We start from the raw sequence: 22,244 nt of genomic DNA, 5'->3' as shown, positions 1-22,244 counted from the left end.
TTCACAAAATTCCAATATAATTTTTTTTACGTCCGCGCACAGGCGACGATGTTTCGCCATGCTCTCTTCCTTGTTAAAAGAGCGCGTGCAACGCTCGCATACGAAACGCCTGTTGTCTCTCATCAGTAACCGCTCCAGAGACTTGATTCCGAAAAAATGTTCATCTACAGCCAATAAGTGAATTTTCTTTTCATACTCGAGTTTTGGGGATCGCGACACGTGCACTCCCTGATCGACGTACTCGTATACGTACACGGATAGCTTGTTTTTGTCTTCGAATTCGTCCAGATCAGAGTAGGAAACGGGGAAGCGACTAGGCCACCAGTACTCCGCGGCATAGTTTTCACATTTTTTCCACGAATTACTTTCCTGCTGGTGCAGGAGGGCGAGCGTATTGTATTTAAAACACTCACCCTCCTTATGTGCTGGTAAATGAATATTCGTTAGCACGTTCCTGCGTTTAGCCAAATGATCGGGAAGTGCCCCTTTGCATCCGAATTTTTTAGTTTTCACTTCAGAAATGCATATTTGAACGTTTTGGACGTCGGTGGACACGAACCCGCTCCCTTCCCGCTGATAATTTTTGACGCGCCCCGTGGACTCCTGAATCGCGTCCATCAGGGTATTCGCGACGGCTCCGTCGCTGTGGACTTCGCGAGCAAACGCCATAAAGTGGGCTCCCCCCGAGTTTCCTTCACCATTAAAACATCGGAACAAATGCAAGACCTAAAGGGTATTCTTTGCGCTCTCAATATGGCGAGCATATCGTGAAAGTGACTCATTAAATATTGTCGCAAATCCTCTACTCCCTGATCGTGAACAGATGATGCCAATAGCGTGAATCTTTTGACGATACCTCTAAATGGGGCGTTAGTCTGGAAGAAGGGCAGGAAGGGTGTTTCCACGTCGGGGTGCGATCGCATCACATGAGCAGACAGTGTAGGAGGTGCGCCGTCCCGAGAATCGTCGTCGTCCGATTCATCCTCGATATCGTGAGGATCAAAAAAGCAGAACACACACCGAGGCACTGAAAATAAACGCGGATCCGTAAGAAACGTGCAACAAGTAAAGGAGGGAATAACTTACTTGTGAAGCGAGTGAAAGCAGACTGTTCCCTCCGTGAGGCGATCGCGCCGCTTATAAACCTAGCATCCACGCTACATGCGCCAACACGTGGGGGCTCGCTTGTTTCCACGCGGTCGTAAATCATGTGGCACCTCGAGGATGAGGCCGCGTTGGGGCCATCTGTTTAATATCAGAACGCGCGCAGCCGCAATGGTGAGCATTCACCGTCGAAGAAAATGTTGCGTCAGGGTAATGTAAATAGGTCTTCTCCGAGAAATTGGGTCACCTTGAGTCGGTTGCATGTTCCAACACGTTGGGGCCGCCTGTTTTATATCAAAATGCGCTTCATGGCCGAAATGAGTTTATACTATAGAACGGTGAGCTTTGTTTTATTCCATCTGTTCATCTGTGCCATCTGTTTAATATCAAAAACGCACTTCCACCCATCCTGGCGGGCCCTAGCGAAAAAAAAAAATGTTTCGAGGTTTCTCCGAGAAACTGGGTCACCTCGTAAATCATGTTTTCCGAGGCCACGCGTATTAAAACCAAACGTAAACTGTTGTGCTTGATGAGACAAGTCTATCTGAAGGAAAATATCCCTATGAGCCCACCTGCTCATTGCTGAAACAAGCTTTCTGTAACCAAAAACAAAGGGTTCGCTTATGCAGTTTCCAAGAAGTTCCAAATGTCTTTCGCGCGCGCATCATATATCACATGCTGTTCCTGAGTGATTGTGTAAACAGAATCGCACCACCCTTGTGCTCCTCCAGGGGTGCTTTATATAAAAGTTGCGATATATACAACTCATTTGAGGCCTGTGAAGCCGTCGGTCGACTCCCGGTGAAGCGCACAACGAGAAAGGTATGTTTCACTGTTGACTTCAAGATGAGGAAAGTTAGGTAATAGTTGTCCTCATTTTCACTTCATTTGGCGTGCGTAGAAACTTGCACTGAGAGATATGTCATCTATTTTCGAGAAGCTGGATAAACTAAAGAAACCCGGTGATGGGGACATTCAGAAAATGAGCACTGTTCCGAACAACGAAAAGCTCGACGTGTTGGACTTGCGCAAAGTGGACACTATCTATGGGGAGTCCGTGTACGTGGAACTCCTGATGGACAACGATAAACGCGTAAAGGTGTACCTACCCAGTCGTTCTAAGCGACTCACGGATGAAGATTTGCAAGAAATGCGAGAATTACCAGATCTGAAACTAGAGAAGAAGGAGAGATTCAGGGATGGTAAAAGAGTCGCATCGCCCGACATCATCTTTACTCACGCGAAGAAGAAGTGACCGCGAGACGAGCGAAAGTCCGCGTCCCATATGGAGTCAGCAGTAAAATAAAAATACATGTATTTCTGATTTTAAATGTTGTGTTGTTGTGATGGATTAGGAAGATAGGCTGATATGATGGGAAGCTCTATTGATAGAATGATATGATAGGGAGCTCTAGCGTGTATTCATTGACTAAGCAAGTATAGTTTGTGGGGGAGCTATAGAGAATAAAGGACACCAGGCGTTTTTAAGCGACAAACAACTTTTCTAGCAGCTTTATTGATTTTAGGTCATTAGCGGCGAGATTATCGGAAAACAGGGATACAATGCTCTTCAGTGATTTCCCTTTCGCCAACAATGTCGCCACGATACAACAGTACACACCACACATTGGAGAATACAGGCTTTGAATACAGACATCATTATATTCGTCGACGGCGAGGCGTTTCAACTCGGGTTCGATGGGCGGCAATCCGAAGGAATCAAAGTAGATGAGGTCATCCTTCATTTTCGCGTACAGAATCCAGTGCTCCCCAGCCTGCTGTCGCCGATCGGTGTTCACCACGATTATACCCGGTCTATCCAGCGCGGGCAGACGGTCGTCTCGAGAGTATACACCGCGGAAGAGTGCCGAAGTGTAATCGTTGTACTTCAGGAGTCGCTCGATATCTTGCTCGAACATCGCTAATCCAGTGTGACGTTCCTGTTCTTATCGATGGACATAATTCGCACACTCTCGCACAGTATCAATACGGTCGTGGGTTCGGCCAAGGCACGTCGGAACTTGAGTTGCAGACGAACGTTTCCACGCCTGATCGGTGACAGGTGGACGGATGATTGATCGGGATCCAGGTCGTAGTACAGTAGGAACTTGTTTCCAACGTAGTGGTCGTATTCGTAGGAGACGTGCTTCTCACACAGCTGCTCCAGGAGGTTGAAGTAGCTTCGGTGGTTCAGGTTATTGTTGAAGTCGAACGTGTCTATTCGCTGCATCCCGTTCACGGTGAGCGTCGCCGACTCAATGTCGCAGTTCACAAATCGGTACGGGTCCCGATTGAATGCTCCCTGGTAGGCTAGGGTGGGCACGAATGTGACCACCACCTTAGACGGTATCTTCTCTGGAAATAAATCTTCCAGGCATGCATCCAGGTTGCCAACTGGTAGCGAACGAATACGCGATTCACTTCCGGCCAGTGTGTAGAGAGCCTTGCGCTGCTGCAATTCCGTTTCGTGTCCGAGGAATAGGCTGGGAGACACGGTGATTTTCTTTATGTACAAGGTGGCACTCATGATTTCCACTTTATGCGTGTTCTGCTCCTGATCGGTCTCCATAATGCGGAACGCGTCGGAGCCTTGATAAAAAACAAGCCTAATTTCCACTCCTGATATGAGTAGCTTAGGCTGCACGAAAACGTCCGAATTGATCTTGGAAACCAGGTCGATGGTCTTGCCGCCACGTGTGAGGTTGTATCGTTCGGTCGGTCCACGAGCGCGAATGTTGTTTTCCGATTGACGCGCGTCTTCTTGCGTGTACAGACCTGCTTTATGCACGGTATTTTGCTCCGTGGTGCTGGCGTGAAGCAAAATATCCAGGTAGCTTCTATAGCTATACAAATCATTATTCGTAATCATGGTCTGATTCAAGAAGACGGCTACGTTCTTGAAAAGCGAGCTGGCGAACGCGTTGATGGGGTAGACCTCGTCGTAGGTCGTCCGATCGCCAGCCTGTGTTTCCGGTAGCGAACCATCGTCACGTACGATGCGGACTTTCGTCGCTATGTACGCAGAGTTCAAATCGAGATAGTGGTGCCCCAAATTCGAAAGCTGGAACTCTATGACGGAGGATATGTCAGCGACCGGGTAGAATACCTCATATTCCCCTTTCAGTATATGCCACTGCGTTCCCGGCACGGAAAATAACTGTGTTTCCGACTTATCCAACAGAGGAGTGTCGGGATGTACGACGTTAATCGTGTCCATCTCGCAACTAAATTGTGGTCGCGCAACCAGTGTGATTTATGCCGTCGAAGACATTCGGTTTTCTCCTCTTTCTTCGCCCGCCAGCCTATCCGAGGTCGCGGAGAATTTCACGGCCCGTATCTTTCGCCGATCTTTTAAGCGCACTTCGGAAAGGCTCTCCCTCCGACAGATTTTCGGCCACGCGCTTAGCGGCCGCAACAGCCGTCTTTTTTAAGTAGGGCGATACGCGTTTAAAGAGTGGAATAGCGAAAAGCCCGAGCTGAGAAAAGAAATTGCCTCCCCTCTGGTACAGGAGCGACCTGTATACCGTTGGAACGCCAAATCCGTAGATTGGTACCGCTTTAGTGTACATGCTTAAAGTGCAGCGTCAGCGTCGATCTACCGCGATTTTGTAGCGGTAGCTTGCGACCGGTGTCGTCGCGTATGGAGACGGTGATTGAGGAAATTTCGCGCTGCACTAACTTAAAATACTGAACGGGTAGAAAGCTGAAACTCAGTTGTTCTTTCGTTCTATCGTATACGAATGGAATTAATTTCAGTATCGGATGCCGCCCGTTTCCCACTACGGAGGGCGTGACGAGATCCGTGTATATCATAATACAGTTAATGGGAAGATCTATGGTCACTTCGTCGACGCCCGTATCGTTTTCCGTAAATACGGTTCTCGCGCCGAAACCCAGTAGGTACGCAAAGTAATCGGATAATGTAAGCGACACGTTTTCCCGCAAGCTCAGTGAACACTTCCTCGCCCACGCATCGTACGTGAGGGAAGCCTCCGGCTGCAGACGCTCATGGATGGCGCTCACGAGAGCTTCGGGTGTTTCGTAGTAATTCGGTGGATGTGAAATGCGCCGACTTTCCGTCTCTCGAGTGTTTATGTGGATGCGGTACGTCTTCACTATGGGATTACACGTGATGCGCTTCCGGGATCCTTCAACATGGATGTGCTTCACCTGAATGAGGTCCAGGAACTCGGTCGACAAGTTGAAATTCGCCGGGAGAGAAAGCGAGTAAGTGTTGTCTTTGTATTCCACCCGTGATTCTGTATCGTTCGTCGCTCTGAAGAATTCGTTGAATGTGTCGGAAATGAGCGATCGGGGTTCTAAAATTAGATTGTTATTGATCACTATCATCCGGCGAACTCGCATCATAACGGCTCTTTCCTCCGCGAGCGGTAACACGTTTGGGACGGCGCGTACTTTACCGCCCTCCGGGTGATCTCCATCGATGTCGACGATTCCAAAGGCGAGATGCAGCGGTCTGTCGATTAGTTTCGCCGAGCGCACGCGCGACGGTAGCTTAAACACGTAGTGATCTTCCTCGTAAGTCCACTCTATCCCATATTCGGGGAATATTTTATTCAATAGCGTGTCCGTGTCTTCGAACGTGAGCTGTTTTGTTTGCCACTTCTCCGTTGAAAGCGTTATCAGGTTATCAGGCGCTTGGTTCACGTTCAGGAAGCTGTTGGGAATGGAAAATCCCTCTAGACCGACGACGTACGAATCATCCAGGTGTAGTGGCTTATCTAACGCGATCGTGAAGTCATTCAGCGTGTTGGACGCGTACAGGTCCATGCTGGCGTTCAAGAGCAGATACACGTAAAATTCATTTTCTGACATCGCTGGCGGGCACCCAAGAATCGTGATCTTTGGCGTATCCGAACCAACGAACCAAGCAGTGCAATACCCCGTTAAGTTTCTTCTTTCTAATCACCGCGGATATGAGTCGCTTGTCGTACGAGGAAAGATGGTGGACGGGCTGCAGCTCCTGCTCGTAGAATGATCCCAGTATTTCTTTTCCCGTCGAATCTTTCACGTACACTACGGGCGGATCGGTCTTTCTCGTTCGCGACACCTCGAACACTTTTCAAATTTTTCGGCTTTTCGCTCGTGACGGAGTGTACCGAGTCGTTATAGGCGGCCACTATCTTCGGCAGCGCGTTGATATAATTAAACTTCCCCGTACTAGTGAAATGCCTGGCTATTCTTTCTCTAATTGTTCTCTGCACGCGTTCACAGGAGGCCGCTTTCATTCCGCTTTGCGTGCTATAGTGATTTAGTAGCGACTGAAAGTACTGACGAACGGGGGAACCCCAAAATTCCCTCCCGCGATCAGTGAGCAAATTCTTCGGAATTCCGTGACGGAAAACTCGTTGGAAGGCTTTCTTTACGTCTTGCGGGCGCTTTGTGCGAATGGGGACCATGTACAGGTACCTCGATAGCGTATCTATGACCGTTAGGATGTACCTGAAGCCCTTGTTAAATTTCTGATATTTACGCATATCGAGAAGGTCTGCCTGATATAAATCCCGCACGTGAGTTGCGATGATGGAGCGTCGCTTAAATTTTTTCTTCGCTGGCTTGTGAAGTGTGTAAGCATCTTCTTTTTTCAGCTGTTCCACGGCTTCTGCACGCGTGAGCTTGTGATAACGTCGGTACCGATCCACTCCACCTAACCCTTTCTCCTTGATCTTTCTATAGGGCCCTATATTTGCTCCAGCGAGCAATGCGGTGTATTTTCAGAGCGCTTATAATTTTCGATACCTATTTGTACCAGCTGGGTTTCTTGATGAGCGTGCTACGACGTGCTAAGTAGCTCACAAGAGCCACAATGTTTGAGCGATTGATTCGCTTCCCTCTATATACTAGCACATTATCCGCCTGCCAGGTGAAAACTTTCTTCAATTCTTTTAGCACAGATTTCGCGCGTGCTTTATCAACGCCAGAGGGTAGAAGATTAAAATCGAATTGATTGGGTTCGGGTTCGGGCTCCGAATGGACAGGTTCCAGAGGAGGAGGAGGAGGAGGATGATAGTCAGCACGCTTCAGCAAGTAATAGAGGGCTTCCAGTATTTTGCCCACTTTTACATCGTCCGAATCGTTAGATTTCAGAACTTCACCTATTTCTATTCTATGAGCCATGACCGATGGCTTTGGATCGCTCGCCCGGCGACTCCCACCACGAGACTTGATAGCCCTGAGAGGAGCAGTGGAAGTATGGGAATGAGACCACCTCGTTGTCCCCTAATATATTTCTTCAACTGCCGGGGGCACTTATGAAGTGACCTGTAAGCGAGGAAGCGGAGGATTTTTTTGTGTTTCTTCAGGTTTTTATGAAGTTCCGTCGAAAGTGGGATATTTCCGCGTAGAATGTTCAGACAGATTTCTGAAAGGATTCGAATGTCGTCGCAGCTGAGCTCTTTAAGTAACTCTGCGCGGTGCGTCGGTTTGGTGGCGGCCAATACTTTGAGGAGCGTGAGATGTCTTCTAAGATCGGCCGTCATTTCGCGGGCGTAAACAGGAACTGCCGGTCGTGCGGTAAAATACCCGTTCGCAGGCTACGAGAGGGAGGTGTTTGCGCGTGCAGATCCACAACTAAAGAACCGTGCGCCTTCTCCGTCGCCTGGTTATATGCGTCGAGAAAACAGGAGAGCCCCTGTTTCACGAATACCTGACGTCCGAAGGTTTCGATCTGTTGTATGGACCGCGCATTCCGGAACAATACGATATAACTTGCGTTCAGCGATATCGTTCGAAAAGCAGCGTTATGATAGAACAAGGCTTGTGTGATCAGGATCACTGACGCGTTCTTATGGTGGCTACCACGTAGAAACAACGACTCTACCTCCGATAGAACCCCCTTTTCCGTGATTTGATCGTCAATAACTATGAGAGTGGGATATCGCTCATCCCAATCTGCAGGTATCCGGTCCATAAACTCCACACCGTCGAAATCCTTTTCCCAGCCGGCTGCATACTTTCGTACGTAGAGTATCTTCTGCGGTGGAATGCTAAATAATTCAGGGTGTCTCATTATATTCTGCGTGAGCACCGTCTGTCTCCCACACATCTGTCTCCCACACACGTCTCCGGCACATGGACGTGCCGGAGATGAGAATTCGACCAGGGTGCTGGAACTGCATGCGCATCGTGGAATAACTTGAGCAGACTGTGTAGCGAGGTGTGATGCATCTTTATTTTCATCCATAGCTCCTAGAGCGATTGATGATCGTCTCCAGGACCCCTGTAAGCCGACAGGTACTCGTCCAAGATTTCGCGTATGATTTCCCGCAACTTGTTTGCGGTGATACGGGAGCACAATATGTGGCAGCACATCTCGACGAAGTTCTCTCGCTCGTGTGACGCCTCGAAGCGGAACCGCGCGGAGTTGATGCACCTGAGTCGCGCCATCTGGTGGCACGAGGTAAGTTTGGATGTATGAGATAGAGACATTGGGTTAGGACCATCTCAAGCGGAGACGTCTACATGATCCGTCACTTCCGTGGAACCACGCCCAGCATCAAAGGAATCACCTCTCCAAGACTGCCATGCTTTTCCTCAAACATGTACTCAATAAACGTTGAAAGGTATTTTTTTCCCTGTCTGTTCGATCTCATAGAGCTATCTGAGATAGATTAGAACCATCTGAAGCCGCCGCCGAGCGATCCGCGCACCATCTGGCGGGCGCCGGTGAAGGCTAGGCCACCCGCTAGCCCGGGTAAGTTTGAACATCCGAGATAAAGCCGCAGCGGGGTCGCTGCCGTCTGGCGGGCGCCGGTGAAGGCTATGTTCAGCGGGCCCCAATCAGTGGACCTGGAACGGGCCAATCGGTGGCGGCGGCGGCGGCCAATCAGAGGGGGGGCTGGGAGAGTGATCAGTCGGCTTAGAATGGACCAATCAGCAGAGCCGGTTAATTAGCGCGCCGGGGCGTGCACCAATCAGCATGAAGCAGGGGGCGGAGTCAAGTAATGAACATAAAAGGGGCGGAGCTATGGTGAATCAATCAACGCGCGATCAGTAGGTTTAGCGCGGTGGCCAATCAACGTGAAGTGGGATGGCGGAGCCAAGTAATTAGCATAAAGAGGTGGAGCTACGGTAAACCAATCAATGCTCAGTAGCCTTAGCATGAGCCAATCAGCATGAAGTGGGGGCGGAGCTGAGACGACTAATTAGCATAAAGGAGCTACGGTCAACCAATCGACGATCAGTGGGGCTTAGCGTGGGCCAATCAACGTGAAGTTTGCGGAGCTAATGGCGACCAATCAGATGGCTTTGGATTTGGCTTGTGATGGATTACAAGTGGATTGTGTTGGCTTAGAACTGGATTGTGTTGGCTTAGAATCGGCCATCTTGGATTAGAAAAAGGATGTCGTTATAGCGCACGGTTCTTATGCCGCTCGGTTCTTATGCCGCTCCAATATTATGCAGTCTATCTCTATACTACTTACGTAAGGGATAGCGTGGTGGTCCTGCGCAATGCGCGAAGCTCTCTATGTTTTCCTGGTGCACAGAACCAACAACGCTATCCTTTACGTGCGCAAAGAAGATACCGTACAAAGCGCTAAAGCTCACTATCAGATAGTTTTAGTGCTTTGTACGCTATCGCCTTTGCATACGTAAGGGATAGCGTGGTAGTCCTGTGCAATGCGCGAAGCTCTCTATGTTTTCCTGGTGCACAGAACCAACAACGCTATCCTTTACGTGCGCAAAGAAGATACCGTACAATGCGCTAAAGCTCACTATCAGATAGTTTTAGTGCTTTGTACGCTATCGCCTTTGCATACGTAAGGGATAGCGTGGTGGTCCTGCGCAATGCTCGAAGCTCTCTATGTTTTCCTGGTGCACAGAACCAACAACGCTATCCTTTACGCGCGCAAAGAAGATACTGTACGATACAGTGGGGCTGGTATCGTGAAAGTGGGCTGGCGCTCACGTGGTTTAGCTCTAATTAAAATTCGCAAGAGCGGGATGGGGGCGGGGACGGGCTTGTCTGTCGATGCTATAAATACGCTGCTAGCTTGCGTATCTAGCAGAACTTTGTTTTGCTAGGTAGGCTACTTTTGATAACTAGTGACCCAGTATACAAGAGCACTTGTATATGCGGCCACTCGTATGGTCGCCTTGCCTTGCTTTTCTGCATTGGGATATTGTTTATTGTGGCGTTTCCTGAAACCTTTTTGTCAGTTGTACAGCCACAGTAGATTGCTGTTACAGGGCAGTGATTATCTAACGCTGCGTATAACCTTAAGCGCAGGGAAATTATTCGACGCGACGTGGCATGCCGTAGCGGAAGACAGTAAAGAAGAAGTAGTAGTTCTCCGAGGACGAAGAAGAAGAAGCGTAGAGTAGTATGTCGTAAGTAGCTCTGTTGATGTTTCCCCGTAGCTTCATTTTCTGGAGCACGGAAGGATAGGTACTGGACTGTTTAGGCAAAAACGTGAGAAATTTGTTTAACAGTTGCATTTCAACCCCTGGTTGGGATGTAGTCCCGTATCGGGACCACTGGCTTTTTGAAAAAGAATAAAAACAAAAATCAAACGCTTTTACGTAAAAGAGGAGCTAATTAGTAACCAAATTAAACAGGAATGACCCTCGTATATTGCGTGAAACGTATATTAAATTTTATCGCTGGATTCTTGATCGCGATCCGCCATCTTGGCTGACGACCTTCTGACCTAACCCGAAGCACAATCTCGACGTCCGCACCGCCTAGTGCGTGCCTGGGGGGGGTGCGTCTACCCCAGACCCCCCCTTCCAATCTGTAGAACCTAACTTAACCTAACCTCACTAAAGTGAGGTGATTTAGCCCATTTCAACGACCCCACCTTTCGCAAGACGGCAAGTTTCGAATCCGTTAGGCTTAGCTTTCCCATGGTTCTCCTGCGCTAAAAGTGAATCAGATGGGGTTGTTGAAATGCATATAAAAAAACTTCTACATTTCTTACTTAAAAAACTTTCTTTAAAAAATTCTTACATTTTTAGATTCAGTATATGAACTTCTTCCAATTCTATGCAAAATTTACCTTCCTAACCCTTTCACTAATTTTTAAAAACGAGTGGTCCCGATACGGAACTACACCCCTGCGTTGTAAGGTGTCGTAATATTTCGCACCATGCTGCAGCAATGTTCAATGGAATGACTTCCGAAGCATTGGTGCAAAGAAATGACTGTACGTTGCTATGCGTTTATCACAGCTGTGGCTGACGTTTCCTTCATTAGTTGCAACTCCCCTAACTACTTCTAGCAGCCCACGAATAACAAGCAAGTGCACCATTTAGACCTGATACCGCCAAAGACATTGGAGATGTCGCGGTCTTCCGGGAGTTCCCTCTGGGTATTTCTCTGATACTGCTGGCAGAATTCGCTGTTAGTAATGACTAGCGATGGGACGAATCCAGAATTTCCCGAATCGGAATCCAAGAAAGGTTCTACGAATCCTCGAATATTACGAATCTCGAATCGAACAATTCTTAGATACCTTCCAATCTCGAATCTTTCGAATCCTTTATTTAAAAATGTTTAAATAGCCAGGGGCAAAAAACACTTCTACTAAAAAGTGTTTTAAAGCACAATTTGATATATTTGTTTCATGAAAAACAATTTAAATAATAGTTCACTTTCAGGAGAAAACCCACGCATATACGTCCTAAATGTAATTTATTTAACATGCTGTTCATCGACTACAAGAAATCATAAACTCTCGTGTCTGAATTCTTGCCATAGAAGTAAGAAACAATCAAAAGCAAAACCATGTTACTTTTAAACTTGTAATGTCGGAGCTGGTTATGGTGCGCCTTGGATCAAGCTAATCAGGCTTTCTGCGGACTCCGGAGGCGCCAGTTTCAGAAAGAAAGAAACAAACATGGTTGGTGGATTCAATATATTCGATTCACTGTTTCGAGCACTGGGATTTCAATCAGGCCAATTCGGCTTTCGGCAGTTTTTACGCAGTTTTACGCAGTTTAAAATAAATAAACGAACATGGTTGTGGATTCGAAAGAATCGACTAGTCGTTTTGGGCACTGCATTCTTAAAAGTGCACTTTACCTTATAACACGCTCCTAGCCAACCATAATCTCGAATGATATCGTTATCTGCCCTGATTTGTAAAAAACGGGAGGCGTACGCCTTTTTTTGTGACACTTAAGTTGTTCATAACTGTCACACTGGCGTACGATTCGAAACATTCCATTCACTGTTTTGGGCACTGGAATTCCGATTCGCGCGCGAATCTCGAATCCCTGCCTAGGATTCGAGTATTCGCGGATTCGGTTGGCCCATCCCTAAGAAGAACGACATCGTGATTCATGCTCGGCCAATGAATTATTTTCCTAAAAGATTGCCACCTATCTGTTACCCAATAGTTGTATAAGCTTTGAAATTTGCTCTCCGATAAAATGTAATGGAATGTAAAATATATAAACTTTCAACTTGGAAGACATGAAAAAGGTAACCCCAATATCGCCAACTGTGGATGGCAACAAAACATGTAGGAAGTGTTGAGCCAAATTTCGTGAATTTCGCTTTCAGAACAACTTCTTTGTTGTGTGTGTCTGTGTGTGTTTTTACTCGAGAGAATAGTCTTCGAAGTGTAACAAAACAACTGAGATAACTTCCGACCCCCGTGGACGATTTTTCGATTTTCATATCCGATTTTTGCATAGATTAATATTTCACGAAACGACCGATAGGGCTTTTACATCCGATCGCGCGACCGATACGACCGATAGAGCGCGAGGGAATATTTTTAGCAGTACGCAGTATGCTAAGAAATCCATATTGCATGTCACTCATGCAATCTGCGCTCATGGCTTCGCTTCCGCTGTCGCAGGTGCCGTTTGCATCGCGGCGTTGTACAAGCATGCGGTTCCTTCTTGTGTTATTAGGGAGCCTTACCGCTAGTGCCAGCGACTTCCTCGACGAAGTATTTCAGGTTGGGCCTCCCATGTTTCGGCTCGACACAATCAAGAACTCCGTGCTCGAGGAAGAATCCTCTCTCTTCATCTGCACCACCGTCACCGTCCCCGAGAACCCTGTGAACATCTTCTGGTTTGTAGACGGAAAAGACATCGACGACGAATCGCTTTACGACGTTCAAGTTAGCAAGATAAGCATAATCAAGCTCAGCACGCAAGACGTCAGCCTGCGCTACGGCACATTACGCATCCACAATACAGTCAAGGTAGAAAGTAACGTCGCAGGCTAAGTGAGATTGATAGGTTTCGTCGCTCACGATTTATTAGCGAAAGAAACCGCAAGCTGCACGCTTTCCCTCTCCTTCGCAAGAAGCGCGACAATGCGGAGAGGCCTACGATTGGTCTCCTTAACCGATCTCCCGCTGTGATTGGACAAAATCGTCTGAGGAGACAAATGAGAGACCTCTCCGCACTGAAGACGAATAGAGAACGCGCAAACTGTGATGGCGCAACTGTGGCACAACGGATGAATTTCGTTCCTTCTGCGTTTGTACCAAGGTAGCGACTTCCATTGATTCAGATGTGGACAGCAGGAAGGAGTAGGGGGACGGTGGGGTCGGGGGGTAAGCATGCGTGGCCGACTTCAAGGAGAACTTAGCCGACATTCGTCTGAAAAATCTACCGGCAAACCCAGGGAATGTCCCAGACAGCACAGTCGGTGCGGGGATTCGAACCCGCGTCACTCCCCAGTCTCCGCGTGGAAAGCGGTCATCCGAACCACTATGCCATGGGAACTGGATGCGATTTTGTGCGCCCTTTTAATGCAACTTAGTCCTAGTGAGAAATTCTATGAGCGTGGAATACGTATTTGGTCTGGATTGGTGCATTGTTTCGGTGGAAGGAATAATGTAAGTGGCACTCTTGTTGTGTGTGATCGGGACATGAATCATAATACACATATACGAGTACATCCCTGACCGTGACGAAAGACAAGAAGCATCAGCATGCCACGTTGGTTCGCGTGTGCTCGCCTTTGTGTCGTGTTGTCCTTGCCTTTGTTCGAGCTCAAGGTTTTATGTACAACGAATCTTCACCAGGTAGACGCCATCTTTCAGGTTCCTTCATGGTGGAAGATGAACATTTCTACTTTTATCGTGATTTGTCGGTGGGGCCAAGCTGCTGTCGTACCAGTAGTACCTCTCAACGAGTAGTCCCAAGTGGCATGTGTCAGCCAAGAAAGTCATCAGGCATATCTTATTTTGAATGTTTACTTTGAATCTCTGATAGTGGAAGCTAAAGCGTGAAAACATAGTAGTTAGTAGAGAAACAAATTAGTCTGAGACTCCGTGTGGTTGTGACCTTAGGGACGTGACCACAGGACATGGCCTGTGAAAGATAAAATATAAAACTTGAAAAACAAAGTTCTGTATTCAAATTAACGACTGCATCAACCTACAGTTTATTTTATAACTGGGGGTTAACGTCGCGAGACAACAGAGATCATGAGCGACGCCACAGCGGTCGGTCTGTGGATTGCTTTAGCCTACCTGGGGTCCTTTAACGTGCGATGAAAGCTCATCACACGGCACCCCGCATTTAACGTCCCTCGCGGAAGACGGCGTGTCTAAGCAACTTGTACCCTGCCACCAAGTTGCTGGCGCACTCATCCGGGATCGAACCCACGATCGTGGGATCTGAAGGCGAACACGCTACCGACTGAGCCACCGGGGTCTCAGCCTACAGTGTTGTAAACGGAAGAGTAAAGCTTCATGACAAATGGCGTATCCACAGAGAAACGTAGTGTATGTCTGTTTCAGAGCACAATGGTAACCTGCCTCGTGGAATATGTAAAAGAACCTCAGAACAGACTGCGCCTTACTACGAATACGGTGGTGCTTCGAGACCATACCTTGCACGCCTATCATGGTTCCCTTTGCGGTGGTTCAACTGAGTGTGTAGGTCGAGGTACAAGGTGCGACCGCGTTGGCCCAGTCCCCTTCTGCACTTGCAAACACAACTGGCGTTTCGACCCTATGGTAAGAAACTCTCATTTCGTGTATTTCGCACTTGTGCGCAACGGACCTTTTCCGAGTAGGCATATGCGCATGTTCAGCCACGGCTACTCTGTTTCGGGGTAGGTATAATCGCTGTCAAGGTTGCGCAGACGTTCGAGACCGACACTTGACTACGCTTTGTACTCTCAACCAGTACAAGTACAACCCTCTTTCACTCTTTCCGCATTCTTTTTGCAATCTTCTATCGCTACTTTCCCACGCGACGTGCCAGTTCGAAAAGTGCCCCTTACCCATTTGGGGTCAAAATACGAGATTTTGCATACTGACGCCAGGGGCGACACGTAAATGGAAGAGGTCCATTTGGCTGTTAGATCTCTACTCACGCTCCAATTCCCGATACAGTGAGGTGTCACTCAAAGTGGTATTATTCGGCCACTGCCACGTTACAACATAGTTCAACGTTTTCACTTTTCAAAGAAACAGCAAGAATACTGGTATCTGTGTTTAACTTTTCTGGTCTGGGTGTCAACGTAAAAGGTGGGACATTAAGAAGCACGGGCACATCTCGAAAGTCATTCCATCTCAATAGATGATGCAATCTACTGTTCGCCGCAGAACAGTTTATGGGAAGAATTGAGCATTCGGGAGGAACCTGTTTTAAAGAGTGTCATTTCACGCCACATGATTGTCATCCTGTAAAGGCCAGCGCTGTCATTTTGGACCTGAGTCACCTCTTCGAAATCTCCCTGCATGCAGCCACGCCTCGCCTTTCATTCCGGCCAAGTACACGGAGCTTGGAGCGGTCTACGGCATGCCCCCTTCTCCGCGCGGCAAAATATAAAAGAATGTCCCCACTCTCCATATTAACGACTCTGTCTGCCGCAATCAGTGCTGTAAGCCTGTCATTCTCTCACAGCGTATACAGCTACGCAGGAATGAGTTGGGAGACTGAGACGTATTGATGATGTTAGGGATACATTTTCATGCGCAGCACAGCCGTAACCAATCGCTATTTTTAATTGTTCGGTGTACTTCGTTCGGGTCACCAGTGAAGCGGACGAGGCCAGAGCTGGAGCCAAGACGTTTATTCCAGCGCTTCGGAAGTAACTCACGAGCACGAGTTCCTTTTTCAAAACCAGGGGTAGCCTCGTGCCATCGAGCGAACAGCAGGCGCGCTGGGGGCCGGTCGTCGTGGTCCTCACTTCCGGCCACTACACGTCTATACTTGGCCCCCAGTTGGAAAAGCCTTACCATGGCAAGGCTATTCCAACAGCACGGGACCGGGATCACATATTCTAGGTAGATAACTTGCTTGGTGAGAAATGCAAGGTGAATCCGCTAAGTATGCCATATCAGCGACTGCGACAGGCGACCTCCATATTGTCGAGGAGCCAGCGCACGGTGCTGGATGTAGCGTTTTCAATCTATAACTGCGAGTGCATACCTAAAATATGCAAGTAACGGGTGAGGTATACGCACCACCCGGTGAATACGCACACCGAACTACGTACACTTTTACAATGATGCACCGACACACAGATGTCTCTGATGATGACACGTATAAGATGGTTCTCTTGGCAACATTTTTCTGCACTCCAAAAACAGAGCTTCACCGCATAGCACGCCCCTAGCCAACCAGCATCCCGAATGAACGTTCTCTCCCTTGATTTGATGAAAACGGGAGGCGTACGCCATTTTTGTGGCAATTACGAACTGCTAGTGCCGCAAAAATGTCGTACGCCCCCCGTTTTCAGTAAATCAGGGGAAAGAACGATGTCACTCGAGATGATGGTTGGCTAGGAGCGTGCTATGTAGTGAAGGTCTGTTTTAGAGTGTAGCTATTACACAACATACACTGATGACGCCAGTTTTTCAGCAGCGGTTTTTACGTGCAGGGGCATTCGCGGAGTCTAGCGTTATGCTTTACGTAAATGTAACCTCGATGTAACGATTCACGTACCTGCTTCCAGACTGCGACATGCGTGTCGCTACGAAAGCACCGTGAACCATGCTTCTCGGGCATCGAGTGTGCTCTTCCCACGGACACTTGCATTGATAACTGGTGCCTCTGTAAGCCTCAATACTCTGAGGTGTTCGGTGTGTGCTACTCCAACTCTACTTTAGGCGGAGGATGTGATTGGAACAACATTTGCCCACCGCACAGTAATTGTATCAATAGCGTCTGCGTTTGCAGGTAAGAGTTTCACCTTATTTACAGTTGTTCCAAAGCACTACGTTCATTATTGTAGAGATGTGTGCAGTGAAAGAATAATAACAATACGATTTGCACCTTGATGAATGAGTGTGTTGTGATTACAGAAAACTTACAACGTCTGGCATGGTCTAGACCAGTGGTTCTCAACCTATGTTACGGGACGGAAATCGTGATCGCGTCAGCACGACCTCAAGGAACCTACCCTTGGAAGCTGGTTTCTAGAAGGGAGTCAGGCGAACTAGATTTTTAATTATAATTTATTTAGGTATTTATTGTTTCGTCGCAAGATGTCGGCTTGAGCTTTGCCGGATTAATGTCGCCATTTGACAGTACTTCTCCACCAATAACGCGTTCTGGATATAAAGCTGAAGTATAGCTCCAAAGTTCATCCGAACTATATAGCTCCGACTTCCCAGGTGCATGCCATGCTTTGTGAAGCATACCTGGGCAAAACTCACTCATGAACATGCTCATTCATGCTTACTCATGCTGAATGTGACGAATGAGTTCAGCATGAGGGAGCATATACAGGGTGTCCCAGAAAACGTACCATTGAATTATTAAAAAAAAAAACACTACACCACCTAGAATCATGCGGTTAACAGCATTTGTTCTTACTAGGTTTTTGCCACCTCATGATGTGAATGTGATGTAACGCAAGTTTAATTATGTAAATTTTTGCGAACTGAACTCTGCAATTTGCCAAGTAAATGTCCCCTTTTTTACACCACCAAGGTGAAGAGCGTGCTGAATTTACTCAAATTCGTGATATTTGACTGGAATATTGAGGAGCTATCCCTCGGAAAAAAACAGCCGAACATCATGCTCTTCGGAGCACCCCGAGCATAGCGCGTGACGACTTTTTGAGCGCGATCGCTGTACCGGACGAGTACCACTAAGTGGATCTCTCTCCATCATCACTCTAAACATCGTAAAAGTTCACTGAGACCTTCACGATATCCTGACCGATTACAATGGCAGCACATCTGCTACACGGAGGAACGTGATATACTTCACAATATTCACACTCATGAGCACGCTCACTCACGGTCAATGTGACGAATGAGTTAAGCACGAGTGAGCAAAAACGCTGAGCTGAGCAGGGAGTGAGTGAGAATGAGTGGGTGAGCATGAGCGTCAGTGAGCAGGGGTCGCAAGTGCCGACTTCTGTTCGGAACACAGGAGAAAACGAACAACAGCCCCACGTGGTGGTGGAACTGTTTGCTGTAGTCGCCCCACACGTGGTGTTGTTGGATTGTCGGCTGAGTAAGCAAATGATGAGGATACCTGCTGGCTCTGCTCTTTACAACGTCTGCACAGCAGCAGCGTCTGCAGCGGCATCGGGCAGCAGCGGCGTCTGCAGCAGCATCGTAGTCCGCCGATCTACAGGGTGTCCCAGAAAACGTGTCATTGAATTATAATTTAAAAAAAACTACACCACCTAGAGTCATGCGGTCAATGGCATTTGTTCTTACTGGGTATTTGCCACCTCCTCATGTGAATGTCGTGTAACGTAAGTTTAATTATGTACATTTTTGCGAGCTTAAGTCGGAAATATGCCTAGTAAAGGTCACTTTTTTACCCCACCAATGTGAAGAGCGTGTCTAATTTAGTCATATTAATGCTAATTGACAGGGATATTCAGGAGCTATCCCATCGGAAAAAAATAGCCGAACATCATGCTCTACGGAGGTCGCACAGAATAGCGCACGATGAATTTTTCAGCGCAGTCTTTGTCAGTCCGACGAAAGGAGGTTGGAAACCCAGCCCTCCCCGACGTCGCCGAAAGAGATAAAACAGGCATGGCTTATCACGTCCGACTTTCGCTGGGATAATGCTTTCCCTCTCCCAATTTTAAGAACTGTTACTTTTTCTACTATCACTCTGTGGGCTGGCTTCGGAACCTCCTTTCGTCGCACTGAGAGCGATTGCGCTCAAAAAGTCATCGCGCGCTATGGTCCGGTGCTCCGAAAAGCATGATATTCGGCTATTTTTTCCGATGGGATAGCTCGTGAATATCACTGTGAATTATCATGAATTTGAGTGAATTCGGCACGCTCTTCATATTGATGGGGTAAAAAAGTGACCTTTACTTGGCAAGTTTTCGAGTTCAGTTCGCAAATATTTACATAATTAAACTTGGAGTACATCACATTCACATTAGGAGGTGGCAAAAACCTCATAAGAACAAATGCTGTTGACCGCATCATTCTAGGTGGCGTAGTTTTTTTATTATAATTCAATGACACGTTTTCTGGGACACCCTGTATATGCCAATCCCAGTGACAACGACAAGATCTGTGACACGGTCGTATGCGGACTCTGAACGAGGTCGAACGGGGAAATCCCAAACCACACAGTTAACAATCCAGACGTTCGAGATCCCATATCGCTATACTGTAATGCCACCACCGCCCGGAACAAGCGCGAGAAAATGTTGTCTCCAAACTTGGACTAGTAAACTAGGCAAGTTACCCAGGTTAGGTTACTCCAAGTTACCAAACCAACGTCGCTTCGTTTTGTGTTGCTCCAGCGCGTCAACCATACTAAGTCTAACCGTTCGACCGACATCGAGAACACGCGAAGCTGACACATTGCTCAGTGATACCCTTTTTTGAAACATACGGTCAATCCCAGATCTTGCAGACAGACTTTCAAAGTATTTTGAAATTTTGTTTCAATTGAGATTTTGTTATTGTGGATTTTGGAATTTCGGATTTTGAACGCTGGTATATTGTTGCACAGCCCTAGTGCATGCTTTCACTCACGGCACCACACGGAACCTCACGACAAGGCTCGCGGAACCTCGGTTGAGAACCACTGGTCGAGACGCATCATGTGTGCCAGCCGGAAACGGATGTTGTGTAGCTAATAAAAAATCTTTCTGCACTTGTTCACGAACACAAGTGTTGTAGCGTTACGTAGAGCGAGACACTGCCGTTGTCGTCACGCTGTTTTTGTTAAAGCAACGTTGAAGGATATAGTACGCCGTTTATACACAGGTGCTGTTGACATATACACAGCGTTTGTGTGTCGCATATTTCTCTAGCACGCTAGCCAGCGTACAAGCCCTAGTTCTACCCTGGTCCCTAGTTTGAGGCAGCATATTCACCACCGAGAACTCCAGGAATTTGGTGCCACAGTGCGAACTGCCGACGGATTTTCAGCTGCCAAATTTTCGTAGAAACCTGGCGAAAAACATTCAAATTTTTGTTGGGATTGACCATAAGCCATCGAATTCACGAAGAAAAATGTTACCTTCACTTGGCTAATTTTCGAGTTCCGTTAGCAAAATTAGCTTAACCAATGCGTGACATGTGCGCTAAAGAACACAATGTGTCGAGAAAACCTAGCAGGACTAAATACCGTTGACACCATATGCACACGCTACGTAGTTTTTCAATTACATTATAAGAAAAAAGGGTGTGAAAAGGTGGTAACTTCTATAGTTACCACCTAGGCAAACGTAACGTCTGATAACAGGTGTAAGAGGGTGGTAAGAGCTATTATAGTAATACGTAATTGGGGGTTTACGTCGCCAGACAAATGAGATCATGAGCGACGTCACAGCGGTCGGTCTGTGGATTGCTTTTGCCCACCTGAGGGTTCTTTAACGTGCGATGAAAGCTGCCAGCTGCGATGAAAGGATGACAGCTCATCACACGGCACCCTGTGTTTAACGTCCCTCGCGGAAGACGGCGTGTCTAAGCAACTTGTACCCTGCCACGAAGTTGCTGGCGTCCTCGGCCGGGTTCGAACCCGCGATCTCGGGATCAGAAGGCGAACACGCTACCGACTGAGCCACCGAGGCCGGTGGTAAGAGCTATTATCATATATCAAAATTTCTACAAAAAGGCGTACGCCCCCCTCACTCACCGAATCAGAAGTGGTACCTCTATCATTCGTATAGGTAGCAGGTAGAACTTTGCAACCTTTTAGGCACAACATAGGCGACAACTAGTACCTCCTAAAAGGTGTAGCTGCTCCACCGTTTTTTTCTAAGAGAGTGCACTTTTTTGACATGGTCCGCACCGTGTGAAGCGACGAAAGGGGTGAAGCGCCGCACGAATACTGCCGCTTCTTCCCGTTCTTTGCGGCACGATGACGCCAAAAAACAACATGAGGAGCCTTTTGCGAGGGCACGTTATTTTTCTTTCTGAGTGTGGTGTAATATGTTTATTTATCGTGAATCGCCTGGTACGGAAAGGTATCCGTTAACGGGGGCATGGGGTGGGGGTGATGCACAGAGCTCCCGCACCGAGTGACGCGTACCCTAGCGACGCCACTGCTGAAACACTCTCTATATGTCAACCGATACGTTAGTGATCACGTGAACCTGTCAACAATAAGATCTTAAATGCGAAGCTTACAAAACTAAACAGCACCTTGGGTCTTTCAGGAAAGACTATTATGCAAGACGTGAAGAATGCGCAGAGCACACGTTGAGCAGCGCGGAAATGCATCGCTGGACAACTATCGGCGTTACAGCGTTCATTATAAGCTTCGTATTCCTTCTTGGCTGGTTAGCGCAATATCTCTACTTCCGCTCCTACACGCCGGCGGTGATGCACGATCTGTCAACGGCAGCGTGGGAATGCGTCTCCAAGTCGGACAAACTGTAATGTCGTCCTAGGAATGATTGTGTAAGCGTATACAATGACTGCGATTGTTCTACCCTCAGCTCTTTAACAAAAGAATGTGGTTGTATAAAAAAAAGTTCCATAATGCTGGACTCATCGCATACGAATGACATAACTGACGCGTTGCAATAAAGCTGAATCAAACTGCTTGCGCTGCCGATAGGCTTTGCACTCGTCGGCATTGACGTTCGCCACTGCAGATCTGTTACTATGCGCTCGACTACCATAACCGGATTAGGAAAATATGCGGATGGCTCCATGAACAATCGGTGCGTAAAATTTTGTTAGTTTAATTGAAACAGCAAGCGGCGGTATTGAATTTCATCCACTGGTGAGCACATGTCACCACCGTCGACA

The 22,244-nt window shown here is 47.6% G+C and overlaps 1 protein-coding gene across 2 annotated transcripts; it reads left to right on the top strand.

Moving 5' to 3' along the window:
* Positions 1 to 10,432: 10,432 nt before the first annotated feature.
* LOC135383776 (uncharacterized) lies at positions 10,433 to 22,034 on the top strand. Of its 2 annotated transcripts, none has more exons than XM_064613107.1 (5): positions 10,433 to 10,455; positions 12,933 to 13,283; positions 14,835 to 15,053; positions 17,003 to 17,226; positions 21,647 to 22,034. In XM_064613107.1, exons 2-5 carry the CDS (start codon positions 12,963 to 12,965, stop codon positions 21,867 to 21,869), a joined length of 987 nt encoding a protein of 328 aa, XP_064469177.1. In that variant the 5' UTR covers positions 10,433 to 10,455; positions 12,933 to 12,962; the 3' UTR covers positions 21,870 to 22,034. The 2 variants fall into 2 exon arrangements, with proteins under 2 accessions (XP_064469177.1, XP_064469176.1); XM_064613106.1 differs by having other exon boundaries at positions 10,453 to 10,537.
* The last annotated feature ends 210 nt before the right edge of the window (positions 22,035 to 22,244 follow it).

Source organism: Ornithodoros turicata, chromosome 2, assembly GCF_037126465.1.
Source record: "Ornithodoros turicata isolate Travis chromosome 2, ASM3712646v1, whole genome shotgun sequence".
Lineage (NCBI taxonomy): Eukaryota > Metazoa > Arthropoda > Arachnida > Ixodida > Argasidae > Ornithodoros > Ornithodoros turicata.
Note: the sequence above shows the minus strand (reverse complement) of the source record. Positions and strands in the feature narration are given on the sequence as shown.

What these genes read in the sequence shown, in the direction of transcription:
- LOC135383776 (XM_064613107.1), top strand. Translation starts at nt 12,963, where the DNA reads ATGCGGTTCCTTCTTGTGTTATTAGGGAGCCTTACCGCTAGTGCCAGC. An exon ending in GCATCCACAATACAGTCAAG is followed by an intron (nt 13,284 to 14,834) that starts GTAGAAAGTAAC and finishes TGTCTGTTTCAG; the next exon opens with AGCACAATGGTAACCTGCCT. An exon ending in ACTGGCGTTTCGACCCTATG is followed by an intron (nt 15,054 to 17,002) that starts GTAAGAAACTCT and finishes ACCTGCTTCCAG; the next exon opens with ACTGCGACATGCGTGTCGCT.